The 25,819-nt window shown below is 40.7% G+C and overlaps 1 protein-coding gene across 4 annotated transcripts; it reads right to left on the reverse strand.

The window, feature by feature from the left end:
• Positions 1-891: 891 nt before the first annotated feature.
• LOC109873641 (phosphatidylinositol-binding clathrin assembly protein) lies at positions 892-25,819 on the reverse strand. 4 transcript variants are annotated; one of them, XM_031809187.1, is made up of 19 exons: positions 25,004-25,819; positions 23,332-23,474; positions 22,480-22,555; positions 22,160-22,262; positions 21,738-21,831; positions 21,519-21,630; positions 20,583-20,689; positions 19,587-19,628; positions 17,683-17,768; positions 16,699-16,792; positions 16,314-16,441; positions 15,983-16,083; positions 12,798-12,935; positions 12,643-12,673; positions 6,533-6,671; positions 6,013-6,036; positions 5,858-5,914; positions 5,324-5,443; positions 892-4,074 (listed from the first exon to the last, which is right to left on the reverse strand). In XM_031809187.1, exons 1-19 carry the CDS (start codon positions 25,131-25,133, stop codon positions 4,060-4,062), a joined length of 1,740 nt encoding a protein of 579 aa, XP_031665047.1. In that variant the 5' UTR covers positions 25,134-25,819; the 3' UTR covers positions 892-4,059. The 4 variants fall into 4 exon arrangements, with proteins under 4 accessions (XP_031665047.1, XP_020320871.2, XP_031665048.1 ...); XM_020465282.2 differs by having other exon boundaries at positions 892-4,092; XM_031809188.1 differs by lacking the exon at positions 19,587-19,628 and having other exon boundaries at positions 892-4,092.

Here is a 25,819-nt window from a genome sequence, read left to right on the forward strand (position 1 = left end):
GGCTGGAACGGTATTAATGGAAGGGTATCAAACATTATATATATGGAAACCACGTTTGACTCCATTCCAATGATGCCATTTCAGCCATTACAATGAGCCAGTCTTCCTATAGCTCCTCCTCTGGTGGGCAGCTACATCCAGGACTTCCTTCCCAGCGGTGCCTGTGTCCTCCAATGAGCTTTCAGCGACACATACTATAGTAGGGATCAGAACCTGAGAAAGTGGTATTTTATTATAGTTATCCGACCTGTTCAGACCTGTTCCTCATGGAGGTTAATTTATTTTGGTATATTACATACCCCAGGAAGACTGTGACTGACATAGACAGGGAGACACTCCCTATGAGGGAGAACACATCATAAGATAACACTATTTTGAATACCAACTTCCTTTGATATGGCAGATTGTTATGTAATGCACTGTTTCACAATTCCAGTCCTTACGCAACCCCAACAGTCCTCATTTTTATTGTAACCCTGGACAAGCACACCTGATTCAACTTGTCAACTAATCAACAAGCCCTAAATGAGTTGAACGTGGTTTGTCCCGGGCAACAACAAAATGTCTTCTGTTGAGGGTACTGGAGGACTTGGGAAACATTGCTGTAATACATATAGCTAGGTTTCCAGGCTTGTTGTTCACAGCAGGTAGATATTTGTTACTAAATAGATGGTAAACTGTGATTCTATGTCATAGTGAGCGATTGTTGCAATACTAGTGGTAGTGAAATTAGTTATTAATTATACATTTTTGTGACAGGTACTGTATGGATCTTTGAAATGGATAGAGAATAGTGACAATCTTCATCTTGTACACGGTTGTTGTGAGTTACAAGGTGTAGCGGCTACAATGGGCAGCAGGACTACTGCCAAGAACTACATAAAACCTGAGCAAAATATGACATTTTATTCTATTTTATTCCAAAAACAACAACCTCTGCATTTAAAATAAGAACCAATTGTTTATAACAATGTAACTTATCATTGACAATACAGTGTATTATGTATTATCAATCCATTTGATGTACAAAATCAAAAGGTATGGGCCCTCACTCCTCAAACAGGACATCCTGGACAATGCTTTCATCACAGGAAAAATGACAGTTTCCAGACAGACAGTATGGTATACAGTAGGTAATACTGTTCTCACATTGTGAAATATGCATATATTATATATAACCAGAGAACATCAGGCAAAAAGTGAAAACGCATGTTGTTGACATCTTTCAGTGGCCAAAAGATATGGGAGTGAGATTTTCCACTGCAAACACAAAGGAAGCGTATTGGCAAAGAATGATGTGGTCCAATGACAAGGGGATAAGACATCCTTAAAGATGTCCAAAAATGTTGTCAGAGTACTCAAAAAAGAGCAAGCATTCAACAAATGTATTGCAAATAGCAACGCTTTAATAAAGAGGGGTTTTGCAGACTAATGTCTAGCTAGCTAGGTGATGCATGTCATTCACATTCATGTTGTTTCACAAACGTGTGGTCTCAGAACTGATTTGATAGAGCTTCCGAATTGCATTTCGAATGCAACACAGACGTCTGGATATCTGGTGGGACAAACATTTATGAATTCCAATGGATGCTTCTGTAAAGAGGTAAGTAAAATATTGTTTTGCAAACACACGGTAAGTGCAATTTCACACATGATCATGCTTTTTACCGGGCACACAAGTCAATAAAAAGACAACACTAATCATGCATAAAGACTTGTGTCTCTGAAATCAAATTCCTTCAAATTGGATATCAGCAATGTGACCTTGAGAAAAGCTGCGCTTGATGACTTTGGTGCAAAATGTTCCTGTACGGACTGAGAGGACAGTGTCCACTGCCACAATGAAGACACTCTTGGTAGACAAGTTGTGATACTGTTGAGCCCAACCCCCATCCCTCATCAAGATGTAGACAAACATTACAGACGAACAGCCCATGGCATCTCCAAACACAATAACCCCACCACAGACACAGCTATAACAACCCATGGCATCTCCAAACACAATAACCCCACCACAGACACAGCTATAACAACCCATGGCATCTCCAAACACAATAACCCCACCACAGACACAGCTATAACAGCCCATCACATCTCCATGGGCCATCACTTACAGAGAACACATCAAAAACACATGAGGTTATATACAGAGGACAGCAGAACGGTCAGAATTGGTCTATGGGACTGCACAAACTTGCATGAAACCATTTAACTGACACAGAGGACATTGAGACTGAACTACAACGTTTCTAATAACATCTACACAATGTGGGCTGGTCACAGATCAGAATGCAGTAGTCCGACAGGCCAATGATTAGCAGAATGAGAGGCTCTATAGCAATCTAACAGACGGACATGTATTGAGACACGTTACGACACTTGACTACTCATTGCTAAATACACGCTACCGGATTGCCTGGATGACTTCAGTGACCTCATTGACCTCGGAGGACCCAGGAGCTGGGAGGCCTCGTGGAGGATCACTACCCTGTTTAACTCACGGGGAAGGCATGGACATAGAGAAACACAATCAATAGAAAACACAGTTTTCCCCAGCCCCTTCGACTGTACATCCCAGCAATGGTTTTAGTTTTGTGCAGTAGAACGCTCACCCCTCCAGGGTTTGTGCTATATATGCTGTCTGTCACCGTTAGTTCTTTTGGGAGTTTGACAGACATGACCCTTGATCACATTTACAGATCCCTGTACTTCCTCCTCACTTGTCCCCTGCCTTCTGCTAAAGTTCCGGACAGCTGGGCTCTCTCTGGGGCTGGAGTTAGCAACGGTATGTCAGATAGTTGCTGATTCACTAGAGCGAGTGTCAGTTTCACTGTCTCAGGACGCAGTCTCAGAAAGAGCTCCTCAACAACATTCCCCAGTGGTTGGTGAGGAGCTACACTACAATAACTGCCACTCAGAAACACAACCACTCAGTAGGCCTCAACCTGGAGCAGTACATTTAGCTGGAGAAGAAAAACAAAGAACGCACTCTCCCAACATTTACTCACAGACAGGGCAAGACTGGTAGGACCATTACAAGAACAGCACATCTATCTATAAAACGCAACCAGTTTCAAAGAGCAAAATCTGTGGTAGCAGCTCAAGAAACATGGATCATATAAAACAACCTCAAGCAGAGCGAACAATGGACGGGACAGCAGAGGCGGAATGTGTTATGACGTTACATATGAAATTATGAGTGGGCCTTCTTCATTGCTTTCATATGAGTAATACTTTCAGTTTGTGGATGTATGTAGACATGGAGTTCTCCATTTCGAACTAGCAGTGGCCAGTCAATGCCATGCAGACCACAGCTTTCACAGGAACCTATGAAAACAATACACAATAGCCTTTGTACATTTAGATGTCTGAGTGCTACCTAACCATCAGACAGATACACAGTACATACACACAACATGTGTCTCCAAGCCATTTATCCAAGGTCTTACTACAACTGGCTGTGGAATCTGCAGTTAACAACAACATGGAATGAATACTGATGGTGGTGTACATTGATTTAAATACACACAAAAAAAGGACACACTTATCCATGTTACAACGATGGCAACAGCAACTCTGACAGGAAGTTGGAGAGGAAAGACGTAGCGGCACTGTAGTGGTTTGTATGAGATGCTAGGGTGGACAATGCGCATGTAGACATTGATTAAAGTGCGTGAAACTCTTAGAGAAAGAGATAGACACCGGTGGATGGGGGCTGGCAGTTGTCTGGAATTCACTACAAAGGGCCAAGCTCCAAACTGGAATACAGCAGTCATCATACCAGGGGTTCAACAGACAGAACATTACCCATTCAAATGATCAAATAAAATACAGAATGAATGTGAGCTGTGACTTTTCAAAAGACTTGGATGGGACTATCAGTCATGATACACAATGTGACAGAGGTTCCATTCCACAGAGGCCACTGAAAGAGCACAGACACCAACACATCTCCAGTCTCCACCCCGATCTTCTGCTCCTCTATCTTGCATTGTATTTGGTTCTGGATTGGTTTGTTTTGTCTCTCTGCTTTGCTGTCATGGTAAATTACTCCCGGTCCTACATGAAGTGCATCTGCATAGGAAAATAAGCCTGTTACGGTTTAATAACAGATCATTCAGTGTAAGAAACAAAACAGTACGGTAACACTACAAAAAGGTAATATAGTAACAAGATCTTACATTATTCCAGAACCTACTGGCAAACCAACACTAATTGGCATTGACAAATGAAGTATTAAACAGTAAGTGATACATTCTAAAAGGAGCAGAGACAGGATTAGAAGTATGATTATGATTAACCTACTTAGGCCTCTTAACTGATGCCTTGAATCATGATTCACATAACAGAAGTATTTAGGGAGAGGGCAGTGAGGAGTGGAGAGTAGAGAGGACAGTGAGGAGTGGAGAGTAGAGAGGACAGTGAGGAGTGGAGAGTAGAGAGGACAGTGAGGAGTGGAGAGTAGAGAGGGTAGTGAGGAGTGGAGAGTAGAGAGGGCAGTGAGGAGTGGAGAGTAGAGAGGACAGTGAGGAGTGGAGAGTAGAGAGGACAGTGAGGAGTGGAGAGTAGAGAGGACAGTGAGGAGTGGAGAGTAGAGAGGACAGTGAGGAGTGGAGAGTAGAGAGGACAGTGAGGAGTGGAGAGTAGAGAGGGCAGTGAGGAGTGGAGAGTAGAGAGGGCAGTGAGGAGTGGAGAGTAGAGGGCAGTGAGGAGTGGAGAGTAGAGAGGACAGTGAGGAGTGGAGAGTAGAGAGGACAGTGAGGAGTGGAGAGTAGAGAGGACAGTGAGGAGTGGAGAGTAGAGAGGACAGTGAGGAGTGGAGAGTAGAGAGGGCAGTGAGGAGTGGAGAGTAGAGAGGGCAGTGAGGAGTGGAGAGTAGAGAGGACAGTGAGGAGTGGAGAGTAGAGAGGACAGTGAGGAGTGGAGAGAGGGCGGTAGGGAGTGGAGAGAGGACAGTGGGGAGTGGAGAGAGGACGGTGGGGAGTGGAGAGAGGTGAGTGAGGAGAGGACAGTGAGGAGTGGAGAGGACAGTGAGGAGAGGAGAGAGGACAGTGAGGAGAGAGGACAGAGGACAGTGAGGAGAGAGGACAGTGAGGAGTGGAGAGAGGAGGAGAGAGGACAGTGAGGAGTGGAGAGAGGACAATGTGGAGAGGAGAGAGGACAGTGAGGGGGGGACAGTGAGGAGTGGAGAGAGGACAGTGAGGAGAGGACAGTGAGGAGAGAAGACAGCAAGAAGTAGACAGTAAAGAGAGGACAGTGTAGAGAGGACAGTAAAGGGAGGACAGTGTAGAGAGGACAGTAAAGAGAGGACAGTGGGGATTACCTGGGCTCCTGGCATGGGGGCAAATGGATTGGTGTGTCGCAGGACAGGCTGGTTGTACATCATAGACTGTGGTGCCATCATAGGGACTCCACCCATCTGCCCCATCTGATGAGGAGGCATCTACAACGGGGGGAGGAGGACAAAATGTCACCTGAGGATCAGTGGTCTTTGTGTGCAGATCCCCCTTTATTGTTAGGCCTGGGTACTGTACCATGGTGCAGATCATTCCTTATTGTTAGGCCTGGGTACTGTACCATGGTGCAGATCATTCCTTATTGTTAGGTCTGGGTACTATACCATGGTGCAGATCATTCCTTATTGGTAGGCCTGGGTACTGTACCATGGTGCAGATCATTCCTTATTGGTAGGCCTGGGTACTGTACCATGGTGCAGATCATTCCTTATTGTTAGGCCTGGGTACTATACCATGGTGCAGATCATTCCTTATTGTTAGGCCTGGGTACTGTACCATGGTGCAGATCATTCCTTATTGTTAGGCCTGGGTACTATACCATGGTGCAGATCATTCCTTACCATTCCATAAACAGGCAGTTGCTGTGTCGTCATGGGAAAAGCGACTGGTGCTGGAGCCTATGGAGAGAAAGGGTGAAATGGAACAATGCAAGACTAGAAGAACAGACTGAGGAATGCACTACAGGTACTCCCTCTACAGATATTCATGTACTTACATAGCCAGTATAGATCATTCCATTCTGCAGCATGAGGGTAAGAAGAGGAGGAGAAGTAGCAGGACATGTAGATGGGAATGGATGGTGTGGTGGATAATTGAGTGGAAAATGTAAAGAGAAGATGGATGAAAAAATGAAATGAAAAGAGGAGAGAGATAATTAGAGTGCAAACTTATTCAAATATGCAGAGGGAAAATGAGAATTGCCAGCGCCCGAGAGGAGCTGCAATAACCACTTCCATTTTGAAAGATGGGATTTGCAGCAGAATCCCAGTGTGTAATGCGTGCTGTTACATTTTATAAGGAAAGAGTACATCTAATATCAAAGCCACCTTTTGCATTGCTGGCTTGTCCTTAACATTATATTTGGTGAGAGTAAGCAGGATACTCTTGCAACGCCAGGAACCCGTGTTCGATTCCCGCTGGGGCCACCCATATGGAAATGTATGGACATAGTATGATTAATGTCTCTTTGTATAAAAGCGTCTGATAAATGGCATATATTACATATTATCACTCACCAGCTGTGGTATGGGCATAGCTTGAGGAGCCATGAGTGTGTGGTGGCTCCAGTTGGGGGTGGTGCAGGTGGTTTTGGCCTGCCAGTGAGTCCCCCCTGTGGGCCTCTTCTCTACCAGGTGGGTCCACTGGAGCTCTGGCCTGAGGGGGTGGGGGTTATGTATCAGATCATACTGGATCCAATACTGTAATATACTGGATCCAATACTATAGTGTATTATACTGGATCCTATACTATAGTGTATTATACTGGATCCTATACTATACTGTATTATACTGGATCCAATACTATACTGTATAATACTGGATCCAATAATATACTGGATTATACTGGATCCAATACTATACTGGATTATACTGGATCCAATACTATACTGGATTATACTGGATCCAATACTATACTGGATTATGCTGGATCCAATACTATACTGTATTATACTGGATCCAATACTATATTACACTGGATCCAATACTGTATTATACTGGATCCTATACTGTATTATACTGGATCCAATACTATATTATACTGGATCCAATACTATACTGGATCCAATACTAAACTGGATTCAATACTAAACTGGATTATACTGGATCCAATACTATACTGGATCCAATACTAAACTGGATTCAATACTAGACTGTATTATGCTGGATCCAATACTATACTGGATTATACTGGATCCAATACTATAGTGGATTATACTGGATCCAATACTATACTGGATTATACTGGATCCAATACTATACTGGATTATACTGGATCCAATACTATACTGGATTATGCTGGATCCAATACTATACTGGATTATGCTGGATCCAATACTATACTGGATTATGCTGGATCCAATACTATACTGGATTATGCTGGATCCAATACTATACTGGATTATGCTGGATCCAATACTATACTGGATTATGCTGGATCCAATACTATACTGGATTATGCTGGATCCAATACTGTATTATACTGGATCCAATACTATATTACACTGGATCCAATACTGTATTATACTGGATCCAATACTGTATTATACTGGATCCAATACTGTTTTATACTGGATCCAATACTATATTATACTGGATCAAATACTATACTGAATCCAATACTAAACTGGATTCAATACTAGACTGTATTATACTGGATCCAATACTAGACTGTATTATACTGGATCTAATATTGGATTATGCTGGATCCAATACTATACTGGATTATGCTGGATCCAATACTATACTGGATTATGCTGGATCCAATACTATACTGGATTATGCTGGATCCAATACTATAGTGGATTATACTGGATCCAATACTATACTGGATTATACTGGATCCAATACTATACTGTATTATACTGGATCCAATACTATACTGGATCCAATACTAGACTGTATTATACTGGATCTAATATTGTATTATACTGCATCCAATACTATACTGGATTATATTGGATCCAATACTATACTGTATTATACTGCATCCAATATTATAGTGTATTATACTGGATCCAATATTATAGTGTATTATACTGGATCCGATATTATAGTGTATTATACTGGATCCAATATTATACTGGATCCAATATTATAGTGTATTATACTGGATCTGATATTATAGTGTATTATACTGGATCCAATATTATACTGTGTTATACTGGATCCAATATTATGCTGTATTATACTGGATCCAATATTATACTGGATCCAATATTATAGTGTATTATACTGGATCTGATATTATAGTGTATTATACTGGATCCAATATTATACTGTGTTATACTGGATCCAATATTATGCTGTATTATACTGTATCCAATACTATACTGTATCCAATATTATACTGTATTATACTGTATCCAATATTATACTGTATTATACTGTATCCAATATTATACTGTATTATACTGTATCCAATATTATACTGTATTATACTGTATCCAACATTATAGTGTATTTTACTGGATCCAATATTATACTGGATCCAATATTATACTGTATTATACTGGATCCAATACTATACTGTATTATACTGGATCCAATACTATATTATACTGGATCCTATACTGTATTATACTGGATCCTATACTGGATCCTATACTGGATCCAATACTAAACTGGATCCAATACTGTATTATACTGGATCCAATATTGTATTATACTGGATCCAATACTATACTGGATCCAATACTAAACTGGATCCAATACTAGACTGTATTATACTGGATCCAATATTGTATTATACTGGATCCAATACTATACTGGATCCAATACTAAACTGGATCCAATACTATACTGGATCCAATACTACATCCAATAATACACTGTATTATACTGGATCCAATACTACACTGTATTATACTGGATCCAATACTATACTGTATTATACTGGATCCAATACTAAACTGGATCCAATACTATATTATACTGGATCCAATACTAAACTGGATCCAATACTATACTGTATTATACTGGATCCAATACTAAACTGGATCCAATACTATACTGTATTATACTGGATCCAATACTAAACTGGATCCAATACTATACTGTATTATACTGGATCCAATACTAAACTGGATCCAATACTACACTGTATTATACTGGATCCAATACTAAACTGGATCCAATATTATAGTGTATTATACTGGATCTGATATTATAGTGTATTATACTGGATCCAATATAATACTGTGTTATACTGGATCCAATATTATGCTGTATTATACTGGATCCAATACTATACTGTATCCAATATTATACTGTATTATACTGTATCCAATATTATACTGTATTATACTGTATCCAATATTATACTGTATTATACTGTATCCAATATTATACTGTATTATACTGTATCCAACATTATAGTGTATTTTACTGGATCCAATATTATACTGGATCCAATATTATACTGTATTATACTGGATCCAATACTATACTGTATTATACTGGATCCAATACTATATTATACTGGATCCTATACTGTATTATACTGGATCCTATACTGGATCCAATACTAAACTGGATCCAATACTAGACTGGATCCAATACTATACTGTATTATACTGGATCCAATACTATACTGGATCCAATACTAAACTGGATCCAATACTATACTGTATTATACTGGATCCAATACTATACTGGATCCAATACTACATCCAATAATACACTGTATTATACTGGATCCAATACTATACTGTATTATACTGGATCCAATACTAAACTGGATCCAATACTACACTGTATTATACTGGATCCAATATTATACTGGATCCAATATTATAGTGTATTATACTGGATCTGATATTATAGTGTATTATACTGGATCCAATATTATACTGTGTTATACTGGATCCAATATTATGCTGTATTATACTGTATCCAATACTATACTGTATCCAATATTATACTGTATTATACTGTATCCAATATTATACTGTATTATACTGTATCCAATATTATACTGTATTATACTGTATCCAATATTATACTGTATTATACTGTATCCAACATTATAGTGTATTTTACTGGATCCAATATTATACTGGATCCAATATTATACTGTATTATACTGGATCCAATACTATACTGTATTATACTGGATCCAATACTATATTATACTGGATCCTATACTGTATTATACTGGATCCTATACTGGATCCTATACTGGATCCAATACTAAACTGGATCCAATACTAGACTGTATTATACTGGATCCAATATTGTATTATACTGGATCCAATACTATACTGGATCCAATACTAAACTGGATCCAATACTATACTGGATCCAATACTACATCCAATAATACACTGTATTATACTGGATCCAATACTACACTGTATTATACTGGATCCAATACTATACTGTATTATACTGGATCCAATACTAAACTGGATCCAATACTATACTGTATTATACTGGATCCAATACTATACTGTATTATACTGGATCCAATACTAAACTGGATCCAATACTATATTATACTGGATCCAATACTAAACTGGATCCAATACTATACTGTATTATACTGGATCCAATACTAAACTGGATCCAATACTATACTGTATTATACTGGATCCAATACTAAACTGGATCCAATACTACACTGTATTATACTGGATCCAATACTAAACTGGATCCAATATTATAGTGTATTATACTGGATCTGATATTATAGTGTATTATACTGGATCCAATATAATACTGTGTTATACTGGATCCAATATTATGCTGTATTATACTGGATCCAATACTATACTGTATCCAATATTATACTGTATTATACTGTATCCAATATTATACTGTATTATACTGTATCCAATATTATACTGTATTATACTGTATCCAATATTATACTGTATTATACTGTATCCAACATTATAGTGTATTTTACTGGATCCAATATTATACTGGATCCAATATTATACTGTATTATACTGGATCCAATACTATACTGTATTATACTGGATCCAATACTATATTATACTGGATCCTATACTGTATTATACTGGATCCTATACTGGATCCAATACTAAACTGGATCCAATACTAGACTGGATCCAATACTATACTGTATTATACTGGATCCAATACTATACTGGATCCAATACTAAACTGGATCCAATACTATACTGTATTATACTGGATCCAATACTATACTGGATCCAATACTACATCCAATAATACACTGTATTATACTGGATCCAATACTATACTGTATTATACTGGATCCAATACTAAACTGGATCCAATACTATACTGTATTATACTGGATCCAATACTATACTGTATTATACTGGATCCAATACTAAACTGGATCCAATACTATATTATACTGGATCCAATACTAAACTGGATCCAATACTATACTGTATTATACTGGATCCAATACTAAACTGGATCCAATACTATACTGTATTATACTGGATCCAATACTAAACTGGATCCAATACTACACTGTATTATACTGGATCCAATACTAAACTGGATCCAATACTACACTGTATTATACTGGATCCAATACTAAACTGGATCCAATACTACACTGTATTATACTGGATCCAATACTAAACTCTGATCCAATACTACACTGTATTATACTGGATCCAATACTAACTGGATCCAATACTACACTGTATTATACTGGATCCAATACTAAACTGGATCCAATACTACACTGTATTATACTGGATCCAATACTAAACTGGATCCAATACTATACTGTATTATACTGGATCCAATACTAAACTGGATCCAATACTACACTGTATTATACTGGATCCAATAATAAACTGGATCCAATAATACACTGTATTATACTGGATCCAATACTACACTGTATTATACTGGATCCAATACTAAACTGGATCCAATAATACACTGTATTATACTGGATCCAATACTAAACTTGATCATACTGGATCCAATACTAAACTGGATCCAATACTACACTGTATTATACTGGATCCATTACTAAACTGGATCCAATACTATACTGTATTATACTGGATCCAATACTATACTGTATTATACTGGATCCAATACTAAACTGGATCCAATACTACACTGTATTATACTGGATCCAATACTAAACTGGATCCAATACTACACTGTATTATACTGGATCCAATACTATACTGTATTATACTGGATCCAATACTATACTGTATTATACTGGATCCAATACTATATTATACTGGATCCTATACTGTATTATACTGGATCCAATACTAAACTGGATCTAATACTAGACTGTATTATACTGGATCCAATATTGTATTATACTGGATCCAATACTGTACTGGATCCAATACTAAACTGGATCCAACACTAAACTGTATTATACTGGATCCAATACTGTATTATACTGGATCCAATACTGTATTACACTGGATCCAATACTATACTGGATCCAATATATACTATATTATACTGTATCCAATACTATACTGTATTATACTGTATCCAATATTATACTGTATCCAATATTATACTGTATTATTCTGTATCCAATTTTATAGTGTATTGTACTGTATCCAATATTATACTGGATCCAATATTATACTGTAGATAGTTTGCACATCGGTCCTTTTCAAATAGTATTGACACTCACTTTTTGGCTGGTATTTCTCCGAACTGCAAGTCTGGAAAATGAGCGATTAAGATGTGTTACATGTTCAGATGTTATTACAGACCATATGACCATTTAATTACTACTGAAAAATAAAAGAATATGTGAAGCAACAAGTAAAAGCGAGAGAGACTCACTACCAACGAGGGTGGCTAAAGAGGAGTCCAGGTGGCTGGGTATCATCTTCCCCCCAGAGTGCAGTGGGATCCCAGGGCTGTGGGAGTGGACGTGTGTCGGCTGAGCTGGCTTCAGAAGATCCCCTGGGAGCGCCAAACCTGAGGACAGAGACATACAGGGGGATAGAGTTTGTTCTCACAAGGAAAGAGTCCAAGAGTGACTTTTTACTGTTCATTTTTGATTGTTTATTTCCCTTTCATTTATTATCTATTTAACTTGCTTTGGCAATGTAAACATGTTTCCAATGCCAATACAGCCATTTGAAATGAATTAAGTCAGGTCACAGAGACAGAGAGAGGGTCAGAGAGTCAGGTCACAGAGACAGAGGGAGAGAGAGAGACCGGCTACAGAGAGAGAGAGAGAGACAGGCTACAGAGAGAGAGAGAGAGAGAGAGAGACAGGCTACAGAGAGAGAGAGAGACACACAGGCTACAGAGAGAGAGAGAGAGAGAGAGAGACACAGGCTACAGAGAGAGAGAGAGAGAGAGAGAGAGAGAGAGAGAGATACAGGCTACAGAGAGAGAGAGAGAGAGAGAGAGAGAGAGAGAGACACAGGCTACAGAGAGAGAGAGACACACAGGCTACAGAGAGAGAGAGAGAGAGAGAGAGAGATACAGGCTACAGAGAGAGAGAGAGAGAGAGAGAGAGAGAGAGAGAGACACAGGCTACAGAGAGAGAGAGACACAGGCTACAGAGAGAGAGAGAGAGAGAGAGAGAGACAGGCTACAGAGAGAGAGAGAGAGACAGGCTACAGAGAGAGAGAGAGAGAGACAGGCTACAGAGAGAGAGAGAGACACAGGCTACAGAGAGAGAGAGAGAGAGAGACACAGGCTACAGAGAGAGAGACAGGCTACAGAGAGAGAGAGAGAGAGAGAGATACAGGCTACAGAGAGAGAGAGAGAGAGAGAGAGAGAGAGAGAGAGAGAGAGAGAGAGAGAGAGAGAGAGAGAGACAGGCTACAGAGAGAGAGAGAGAGAGAGAGAGAGAGACACAGGCTACAGAGAGAGAGAGACAGGCTACAGAGAGAGTGAGAGAGACAGGCTACAGAGAGAGAGACAGGCTACAGAGAGAGAGAGAGAGACAGGCTACAGAGAGAGAGAGAGAGACAGGCTACAGAGAGAGAGAGAGACAGGCTACAGAGAGAGAGAGAGACAGGCTACAGAGAGAGAGACAGGCTACAGAGAGAGAGAGAGAGAGAGAGAGTCGGGCTACCAGGAGAGAGGGTCCAGCTACAGGGAGAGAGAGAGAGAGTCAGGCTACAGAGAGAGAGTCCAGCTACATGGAGAGAGACAGTCGGGCTACAGGGAGAGAGAGAGTCGGGCTGCAGGCTACAGGTTAATAGCCCTAGCCTCAGGCATATTGTAAGGCTATTTCAGTCCTGTCATATTGTAAGGCTATTTCAGTCCTGTCATATTGTAAGGCTATTTCAGTCCTGTCATATTGTAAGGCTATTTCAGTCCTGTCATATTGTAAGGCTATTTCAGTCCTGTCATATTGTAAGGCTATTTCAGTCCTGTCATATTGTAAGGCTATTTCAGTCCTGTCATATTGTAAGGCTATTTCAGTCCTGTCATATTGTAAGGCTATTTCAGTCCTGTCATATTGTAAGGCTATTTCAGTCCTGTCATATTGTAAGGCTATTTCAATCCTGTCATATTGTAAGGCTATTTCAGTCCTGTCATATTGTAAGGCTATTTCAGTCCTGTCATATTGTAAGGCTATTTCAGTCCTGTCATATTGTAAGGCTATTTCAGTCCTGTCATATTGTAAGGCTATTTCAGTCCTGTCATATTGTAAGGCTATTTCAGTCCTGTCATATTGTAAGGCTATTTCAGTCCTGTCATATTGTAAGGCTATTTCAGTCCTGTCATATTGTAAGGCTATTTCAGTCCTGTCATATTGTAAGGCTATTTCAGTCCTGTCATATTGTAAGGCTATTTCAGTCCTGTCATATTGTAAGGCTATTTCAGTCCTGTCAGCTGTCCAGTAGAAAGCTACAAGCCATGTTGACTCAGCGATCAGAGAGAGAGGGACCCAGCAGGAATTGTGTGTTTTTATTGTATGGATGTGTAGTCTGTGAGCCTCACCTCCCCAGGCGTTGCTGTTAGACGGTACAGTGTGTGTTTGTACTGTATGGATGTGTAGTCTGAGCCTCACCTCCCCAGGCGTTGCTGTTAGACGGTACAGTGTGTGTTTGTACTGTATGGATGTGTAGTCTGTGAGCCTCACCTCCCCAGGCGTTGCTGTTAGACGGTACAGTGTGTGTTTGTACTGTATGGATGTGTAGTCTGTGAGCCTCACCTCCCCAGGCGTTGCTGTTAGACGGTACAGTGTGTGTTTGTACTGTATGGATGTGTAGTCTGTGAGCCTCACCTCCCCAGGCGTTGCTGTTAGACGGTACAGTGTGTGTTTGTACTGTATGGATGTGTAGTCTGAGCCTCACCTCCCCAGGCGTTGCTGTTAGACGGTACAGTGTGTGTTTGTACTGTATGGATGTGTAGTCTGAGCCTCACCTCCCCAGGCGTTGCTGTTAGACGGTACAGTGTGTGTTTGTACTGTATGGATGTGTAGTCTGAGCCTCACCTCCCCAGACGTTGCTGTTAGACGGTACAGTGTGTGTTTGTACTGTATGGATGTGTAGTCTGAGCCTCACCTCCCCAGGCGTTGCTGTTAGACGGTACAGTGTGTGTTTGTACTGTATGGATGTGTAGTCTGAGCCTCACCTCCCCAGGCGTTGCTGTTAGACGGTACAGTGTGTGTTTGTACTGTATGGATGTGTAGTCTGAGCCTCACCTCCCCAGGCGTTGCTGTTAGACGGTACAGTGTGTGTTTGTACTGTATGGATGTGTAGTCTGAGCCTCACCTCCCCAGGCGTTGCTGTTAGACGGTACAGTGTGTGTTTGTACTGTATGGATGTGTAGTCTGAGCCTCACCTCCCCAGGCGTTGCTGTTAGACGGTACAGTGTGTGTTTGTACTGTATGGATGTGTAGTCTGAGCCTCACCTCCCCAGGCGTTGCTGTTAGACGGTACAGTGTGTGTTTGTACTGTATGGATGTGTAGTCTGTGAGCCTCACCTCCCCAGGCGTTGCTGTTAGACGGTACAGTGTGTGTTTGTACTGTATGGATGTGTAGTCTGAGCCTCACCTCCCCAGGCGTTGCTGTTAGACGGTACAGTGTGTGTTGTCTGGATGGTTGGGTTGTAGGCGGGCTGGACGTTGAATAGGTCGCTGGTGAGGTTTGGCACGCTGGGGAGACAGAGGAGAGAGTCAGACAGCAGAGATAAAAAAGATAGCAGAGCAGACCCCTTCAGGGGAGGGGGTTCCTATTCACTAATAACCCAACTAATATACTAGTGTATTAAGCTAGGTCCCATTTTTTATAAGATACATAGAGTGGTTATACAGAGCAAACAAACTGAATGAAACATACCCATAGGTCTTAAACACGACAATTATCAGACAGCGGGTCTGCTTACTTATTTGTCCCGGATAGAACAGATGAGTTGGAGAAGAGTTCTGTGGCCCCGCTGCTGGCACTGCCCACTGACTGGGCACTGGGAGAGATGGTGGGTGTCTGCATGTCAATCACCTTGGCTCCCTCATCCTGTGGGACAGACACACAGGAGTGAATCCACATGAGACAAAAGAACGTACAACAGGGCTGGGTTTTACATGTGTTTCCTAATTAGCCTATATATGAGTACATTATCTGAAAGAACAATGTAGAACAATGTAGAACAAGTGTTTATAAGCGTTATAATTTATTCTCATTTATATAAGTATTCATACAGTAATGCATTTACATTGTAATGGGCTATTCAAAAAAGTTGTTCTACAGTGGTAGCAGTGACCCTGTCTGACCTGGAGGCTGTTCGGGTCCTCCTTCTGTTCCATGAGGCTGAGGGAGATTCCAGTACTGGACAGTGACGATACAGCATTGGTTAAGGTGCTGGCTCTAGAGAGACCACACAGCGCTTGTCAGGGACCACCACGCACACTAACTGTCACACATAGCACTCTGGGACTAACCTCAGGGATCAGAAAAACACTAATAATGTGTCTGACTGTGTGCCTGTATTGTATTTGTATTGTCAAGACATGACAACTAATGGTGGAGCAGTGACTGATAAATATGTTGACGTGCCAGCTTCAGTGACTGATAAATATGTTGACGTGCCAGCTTCAGTGACTGATGAATATGTTGACGTGCCAGCTTCAGTGACTGATGAATATGTTGACGTGCCAGCTTCAGTGACTGATGAATATGTTGACGTGCCAGCTTCAGTGACTGATGAATATGTTGACGTGCCAGCTTCAGTGACTGATAAATATGTTGACGTCCCTGTATCAGTGACTGATGAATATGTTGACGTGCCTGTATCAGTGACTGATAAATATGTTGACGTGCCAGCTTCAGTGACTGATGAATATGTTGACGTGCCAGCTTCAGTGACTGATAAATATGTTGACGTGCCAGCTTCAGTGACTGATAAATATGTTGACGTGCCAGCTTCAGTGACTGATAAATATGTTGACGTGCCAGCTTCAGTGACTGATAAATATGTTGACGTGCCAGCTTCAGTGACTGATAAATATGTTGATGTGCCAGCTTCAGTGACTGATAAATATGTTGACGTGCCTGTATCAGTGACTGATAAATATGTTGACGTGCCTGTATCAGTGACTGATAAATATGTTGACGTGCCTGTATCAGTGACTGATAAATATGTTGACGTGCCTGTATCAGTGACTGATAAATATGTTGACGTGCCAGCTTCAGTGACTGATAAATATGTTGACGTGCCAGCATCAGTGTAAATGCCTCCTTCAGACTCAAAGTGTTACCTGGTGTCTGTGGAGAGCTCCTTGGTTCTCCTCCCCTCCAGAGAGGCCAGATGCTGCTCCAGAGCTTCCAGGAGGCTGCTAGGGGCCTGATTGAGAAAGTGTGAAGTAACAATACTTTACCAAGGGAGAACAGCATTGTGTAGAAAAATTGGGAAAACACACACACCCAAAAGCGTGCTGTCACACACACACACATACACTCACAGGTGCGGTGCGCACAAATTTTTGCACGCACAAGCACACAGACACACACACAGACACACTCACGCACACAGAGCCAAATAACACATTGTTCAGCATAGTCTCCATATTTGCAGCTAGTTTTACATATCAATGCATCTGGTATAATTAGGTTTGGGTTCACACCAGACATGCACAGATCAGTCATCTCTCTCATGCAATCAAGTAGACAGGCCTGGGAGGTCATTACAGTGTATGGGCCTGAGGGGGTCAGAATACAGAAAAGAGCTTAGCCCATGCATCTATGCCCCCCCACACACACACATTCACAGTCCATTAATGGCCAGTTAACCAATGGATTCTGTTTATATGCTAATTTGAGTATCACTATTCATTCATGAATATTAATTTAATAAATTGTATTTTACAGGTTAGAGGAGACATAATATTAGTGGATGCTACAATTTTGTCATTAGCTTAGTGTCCAATTCAAAAAGGGTTTGGGAGCCAAACGAGTTAACTGACAGAAAAGCCAAATATCTGATGAAAATTAGGTAAACACATTTGGCAAATGAATAGCATATTTTATAAAGATATAAAAAAAGATGGTTTAATAAACCAAGGATGAGCTAATTAATTTTGCACATGTCATACCCATGTTTCAACCAGAGGCTTGCTTTTCATTACAGAACACAATCTTAACTCATGCAGCTACTTGTATAATTATTTGGGGGAAACGTGAATAATTAAAATTCTGGATATCCTTCTACAGAGAATGATAGAATATTCTAAAAGTTTCAAGTAAAGAAAAAAACCATCTACAGCTCACTAAAGACATGGGTTACTACTTAGTTGAACAGGGACACATAAGGTCTTCATAAGCACTGCAAACATGACATCACAGTTGACAGAAACATTTGTTCATGATTCTTTTTCTCAATGTGGAGGGAAAACATGAGTGTCATTGAAGAAGGCTTCAACAAGTGTTTGTAGCGTCACATCAGATGTTATGCACTGCTTAGGATGGTATTACGGACACTTGGTAGAAACCATTCGCTGCTCTCCCCACAGCTATGTTGATGGGATATCTTTTCAGGAAAAATATGTACAATAGTGTTCATTTTGAGGCAACACTGTAAACTGTATGAGAAATCATGAAGGGATGTCAAACCTTGATGTACAAAAGGCTTATATGGGCGAACACCATAGGCCCATATCTGCTAGGACAGAGGCTGAATTTGCCTGACTTTTCAGTGTCATTTCAAAATCAAACTAAATATATTTTGTGATTCAACTAGAAAAATAATAATAAAATCAAGGTAGAAAAAAAAAAATTATAATCACCAGCACTTGACCCCCCCCTACTTCTAGCTCTGACTTTACTGATAGCTACATTATTGAGGGAAAATGTACTTTCCATGCCTGTGATATGTGTTTGTCCCAACTAGCTATCTTAAGATGAATGCACTAACTGTAAATCACTCTGGATAAGAGCATCTGCTAAATGACTAAAATGTATGTTTTGCACAATCTCCAAAATTAGAAAGGGTCACATATTTGGAACCCATTTTGAATGTAGCCCCCTCTGTACCCCAGAGCTCAGAGAGAATGGGGGTTCATCAGAATGAGAGGAAGGGCTTGTGGAAGTCTGTAGGGTGAGTAGGGAATGGGAGCGTTTACAATGGAGCCACATGGGAGATATTGAGATGAAATGTACCACTGACCTGTGTGAGATCGGGGATGTCACCCTGATCAATTCCAACTTGCTGTGTCACAAAAAAGGAAGGGAAGGGGGGGGGGGGGGGGTGGAGGGCAAAAACCAAACATAATAAACAAACAAATAAACAAACAAACAAATAAACAAACAACCACGGAATAAAGGGGGGGTAGGTGTGTGGAGGAGGGAAAAAGAAGAATCAAACCAAAGGATCCATTACTCCATGCACTGACTACAAACAAAACAATAAAAAGACAACAGGGGAATTGGCATGCCCACACGTACATACAGTACACACACACACAGGATCTGAAGACTGGTTTGAAATGAATGTTTACACATTGAAATGCCATTGACAGGTGTGCCGGGTACATTGGGCTGTAATACTCATGTGACTGAAAGGTGAGAAACATCCAAAACAAACACACAACTAATGTTGACTTTGAACGAAAAAGGCAGGGGCACAAATGACAAACACATTGTTAGACGACTAAATGAATGGGCCCTTAGAGTCAACGTTAGCCCGTATTTGGATAGAAGCCCACCCCAATCACCCCAAACCTTCCTCCAAATAGTAACCAAATCAGTAAAGACAGCAAGAACGCCTTTTAATAAAAGAATGCAGGAGAAACTATAAAACTACAGAGAGATACTAATTATCTTCGCAAATCGGCCTTCTGAATTGCAAGTAGTACTTTACTTGGATAACAGCAGACATTCATCATTGCAAAAGAGAGAAAGGGAAGGAAAGAGTAAGAAAAAACCTCTTCCTTAGACATGCAACGCAGGCATCAGAACAGGCAGCACATGGAGGGGCCTTCACTGTGAGATTTGTATGCCCACTAATAGGCTAACCTCTGCATTCATGACCTCAGCATGAGCCTCCACCACACAGCAACAGAGGGACAGAGAGACGGAGAGGAGAGGAGAAGAGCCCTACCTTCCTGCTGGATCTATCTGAAACTTTCCTTTCCTCAACACAAGCCAAACAGGGAAACATTACCTCTGCAACTTTGAGAAACTCTGACAGCTTGGTCATTCTGTTCAGAAACGTCTTATAGATCTCCAGGGCGTCTTTGCATTGGTTCTTCTTCATGTCAAAATATTTCTCTTTAGGATAAAAAAAGAGGATATGTTAACTAAGCAAAGAAGAAAACAAAAAGGGACAAAGGATTTTAGCTAGGTCTTTTCTAGATACATTTACAAACATCCTAGTGACACCCTAGTGACACCCTAGTGACATCCTAGTAACACCATAGTGACACCATAGTAACACCATAGTGACACCCTAGTGTCATCCTAGTGACATCCTAGTAACACCATAGTGACATCCTAGTGACATCCTAGTAACACCATAGTGACACCCTAGTGACATCCTAGTGACATCCTAGTAACACCATAGTGACATCCTAGTAACACCATAGTGACATCCTAGTAACACCATAGTGACATTCTAGTAACACCATAGTGACATCCTAGTGACATCCTAGTAACACCATAGCGACATCCTAGTAACACCATAGTGACACCATAGTAACATCCTAGTAACATCCTAGTGACACCATAGTAACACCATAGTAACCCCATAGTAACACCATAGTAACACCATAGTAACACCATAGTAACATCCTAGTGACACCATAGTAACACCATAGTGACATCCTAGTAACATCCTAGTAACACCATAGTGTCATCCTAGTAACATCCTAGTGACATCCTAGTGACATCCTAGTGACATCCTAGTAACATCCTAGTGACACCATAGTAACACCATAGTGTCATCCTAGTGACATCCTAGTAACATCCTAGTAACATCCTAGTGAAACCATAGTAACACCATAGTAACACCATAGTGACATCCTAGTGACATCCTAGTAACATCCTAGTGACATCCTAGTGACATTCTAGTTCTCCTCTAACTAACAGATAGTGTACTTACCCAGCATGTTGATAACTCCTTCATTGTAGGCAGCAAAGAGGCGGATGGAGTCTTTAAAGAGCAGCAAGAAGGCGCTGTTGATGACGCCATTGGTCAATTCATTAGAGTTAGCCTGGGAAGAGAACAGATGAGACATTGAGAGTTCATACTGACAGCTAGCTCACTGTCATCATGTAGCCCATATTATGGACCGCTCAACACCCCAACCATGCAGCCTACCTGAAAGTCCAGCAGAGCATCCAGCTGATTCTGAATGATAGGTAGAGTCTTGATCAGCTTGTCAACGGTCATGGTGCGCATCATACCATCAACCCTGTCAGCAAGAGACACGCAGCGCCACTTTACCAGGACAAGTGATGACTGACTAACAATCATACAGCATGAATCAAACAACTCCCTGTCAATCACGTTGATACTTAATATAATCCACACATTATCCAAAGAGGCTGCTGAAATAAATGACTTGTTTAGCTGGATTACCTTGAATCTATTTAAAGGCTTGTCCCCAATCTTTTGCCATTGTTTCTATGACGAAGTCACTGTTTCTCCCTCTTGAGGTGGGCCTGGCCACTGAGGTAAACTATGTATCCCAGGGTGACAATGTGGAGGTTTTCCACACTAGCCACTACAGGACATCTTACCCTCTCTTCATCTTGGTAAAGTCCACAGCCACCAGTCTGTAGGACAGGGCCTTCTCATTCAGATACCTGCTGTAGCGTCTGATGAACGTTGACATGTCATAACCTGGCAGAGAGGGAGCACTTACATTCATATTTAGAGTGCTGGCATGGCAGCATACAGAACCACACCTCTGCAGCGCGTTCAGAGTGACAGTTTGAATTGTTGTACTGCACACTGTTGTTCATGCATTGCACGATTATAATGTTTTTTTATGCCTGTGACTTCTGTACAGTTTGTCTCTGGTGTGAAATGGCTTGCGTTGAAAAAATCCCTACAGTACCTTGTAATGCCCCCTTATCCAAGAAGTTGCTCAGGTTAAAAAGTGTGTTTCTGGACGCCAGGTACTGGATTAATCGCTGGTGATAAAATACAGAGAGAGTGGGATCAAAACCAGTAAGAATAAAGATTCAATCAAATGTTTGAATACCAGAGGACTTGAACAGTGCATATAATAATACATTATATGCCATTTAGCAGACACTTTTAACCAAAGCGACTTACAGTCATGCGTGCATACATTTCACATACGGGTGGTCCCGGGAATTGAACCCACTATCCTGGCGTTACAAGTGTCATGCTCTACCAGTAACAATTGAGCTACAGTGAAGCCAGTCATTGCCGTACATCATTGGGCTCCCGAGTGGCGCAGCGGTCTAAGGCACTGCATCTCAGTGCTTGAGGCATCACTACAGACACCCTGGTTCGATTCCCGCTATATCACAACCAGCCGTGATTGGGAGTCCCATAGGGCAGCGCACAATTGGCCCAGCGTCATCCGGGTTTGGCTGGTGTAGGCTGTCGTAAATAAGAATTTGGTCTGAACTGATTTTCCTAATTAAAGGTAAAATATAAAATAAAAAAATCATGAGGTGATGATGATGAAGGCCTTGAACCCCAGCTACTAGTGTGTGTTTGTTTTAAACAAGGGAAAAAAATCGGACAAGTGGGGACATTTTGCCGGTCCGACAAGGAAAAAAAAAAATCTGGCAAATGGGGACATTTGGGTTATGGTTAAGGAGTTTTTTTTTTTTTTTAGTTAGGATTAGGTCTAGTTTTAGGGTTAGGCTTAGTGTTAAGGTTAGGGTTATGGTTAGGTTAAAACTGTGTGTGTGCGTGTATGTTTGTTACGTACCTCGTTGCCGTACATCATGAGGTGGTGCGTGGTGATGAGGGATTTGAACACCACCACCCAGCTGTTGTTGGCCGTCCTCTCAAACAATGTGTCAGCCAGGTGGGGGACACTCACGTTCAGCTCGTTGGTGCAGTGGATCAGGTCTGCCAAAAAACACGGCATGTGGGCAATTAAACATTGGACAGTGCTTTCTGTGCTTTACATATAGTCTACTTCACAGGTTGATCAACTCATGCTGAACATTACTAACAGCAGTTAGATCTCTGGTAGGCACCTCCCACCCTTGAAAAATATCCTGTTACTAGTGAATTAACTATCACTTATTATGCCTAAATTACAGTGACTAACCAGCAATTAACATTTCAAACTGGAAATCTGATTGTAAAGCAGACGGTGATCAAAAGAACTCAAATATAATTATGTATTCCTTCTAGACATTTGACTGTAGGAGGGATTTCCCTCCCAGGAGTTGAAGCTTATGCTAAACCATACAAGAGAATATAAAAGTACATTTCCTACATTCTTACCCACAGGGTTTTTCCACTTTCCTCAAAGACTGAAATTTGAACTACGTGAGGAATCAGGATAATCCATAGCAGTACAGACTCTTTAAATAACCACATTTTTAAAGTCTCATTTGAAGTCTACGATTCCACTCAGAAATGACTCTTTGTATTATTTTATGTAATTGCACACAAAATGACTCAAATTTGCACAATTGATTACTTTCAATAAAGATTGGGTAAATAGAGAATTCAACAATGAAAAAAATCCTTCCCAGAAAATAACCAGACCGGCAACACAAGATTTGTTAATTGAACCAATAACCCTCTGGATCTATGGGTTGATACAGGACAGGACTGATTGAGCTTAATTGATTGACTGGACACAGTAATTATTTGGGTAGAAAGCCACCTAACCTAATCATTAGCAGTTAAATGTGGAGAAAATGCTTGATATCCAACACACACTCAAGGTCCAGACCACACACAGATAAACAGAAATATTGAGATCAAGGTTGTCTATGATACTGTTGTCATTGCACTAATATGATTGACCCATGGACACCAGATCACCACAAACTAAAGTAGCTGAGAAACCTCAAAGGGTACATGCAGCACAATATACTGTACCTTTGTGGCAGCAATAATACCATTGTTAATAAGTTAGTCTTAAATTAGACTTATTTTAGTCTAAAACTCAGTAGGAAATAGAGGAAATAATAGTAGATTAACTCAAATTATGCCTCTACACCTAAACTGCCAGAAAATGTTAGCCTACATAGCCAGTCCTATTAAAAGGGGAATTGATTGCATTATTACTTCATACAATGATGAATAAGGTAATAGGCTATTTATGATCACAATGTGTGCATTTGCATGTATGACACTGAGTAATAACCTATTTGTCTCATTATGTTTAGGCTACAGTACGATAGCCTACTGTAGGATGATGACACTGTAATGATTGACTACATGAGCTGTTGAAGGCTATGATGCGCAATTATTCATAGCCTATTACCATAGAATGTCGAAAACCTTGCTATTAAAACTACACCAATGGCCAATCAAACACGATGAAGATACAGGTCTTCTTGAATATTCAATGTTACCAATGCTTTTGTTGCGAAATATGTAGCAACGGCGGGACACTGGTGGTCTACTTAACCTACAGTCAAGGTGTTTCTTCTTTGGTCCGCTGACTTCATGCGTCGTGGCCTTGCAGACGGCTTTGCTTATAGCGGATCCTGTCATGCTGTGCTGAGCCGCAGCGATCCGATCCGTGATAGACTGTCCAGACATGTTCCAAAAGCAAGTAATCGGGGAATTAGAAATCAAAATGTCTTTAGTGGTGATTGGGAGCGTGCCCTCTAAACAGATTGCCCGTCTGGAAACAAAAAACGTACACTGACGCGAATCCGATGGCAGAATTCATACGGCAGCCAAATAAAATATACGGCTACAGTCAGTAAACCATATATTTTATTGGCAATCCAATGGTCCACACATACAAATCCAAAAACCTTATCCAAAACCGAGCACACCGAAATCAGCGGATAATGATTCGTTCGGATGGTCGTGAATGTATCCCCATAAAAGCTTTCTAATGGTGATGATGCCGGTTAGTCTACAGCCAGTACAGTATACTACATGAACAGCAGCAATCATTGATTAGTTAGCCTACCAATGCTCGGTTGGTGATCACACAACGTTCGCGCTGGTTAGATGATTGCTGCTAGACTGATTTTGAAGACGTTACAAAATAGCATATGATTAGTGTATTTTCTCTCAAGCTTCCCTGTGATCGTGTCGAGGTCTTGTAGCAGTGACACCGAGTTTTTCCGTATCCTTTAATTGCCGTGTTCCATATGTTTTAATCTGAAGGCATTTACAAATGGTTCTTACATTTTTACAAATGATTTTTGTTAGGTAGCTGATTATTCATTTTTTCAGTTAAACTTCATGTGTAAAATGGCAGTATCGCCTAT

This window comes from Oncorhynchus kisutch, linkage group LG29 (assembly GCF_002021735.2).
Source record: "Oncorhynchus kisutch isolate 150728-3 linkage group LG29, Okis_V2, whole genome shotgun sequence".
Lineage (NCBI taxonomy): Eukaryota > Metazoa > Chordata > Actinopteri > Salmoniformes > Salmonidae > Oncorhynchus > Oncorhynchus kisutch.

Coding starts and splice junctions, on each gene's coding strand:
- LOC109873641 (XM_020465282.2), bottom strand. CDS start 25,133: ATGTCTGGACAGTCTATCACGGATCGGATCGCTGCGGCTCAGCACAGC. Junction 16,442..16,698: donor AGGACCCGAACAGCCTCCAG/GTCAGACAGGGT, acceptor TCTGTCCCACAG/GATGAGGGAGCCAAGGTGAT. Junction 16,084..16,313: donor GTTCTATCCGGGACAAATAA/GTAAGCAGACCC, acceptor CTGTCTCCCCAG/CGTGCCAAACCTCACCAGCG.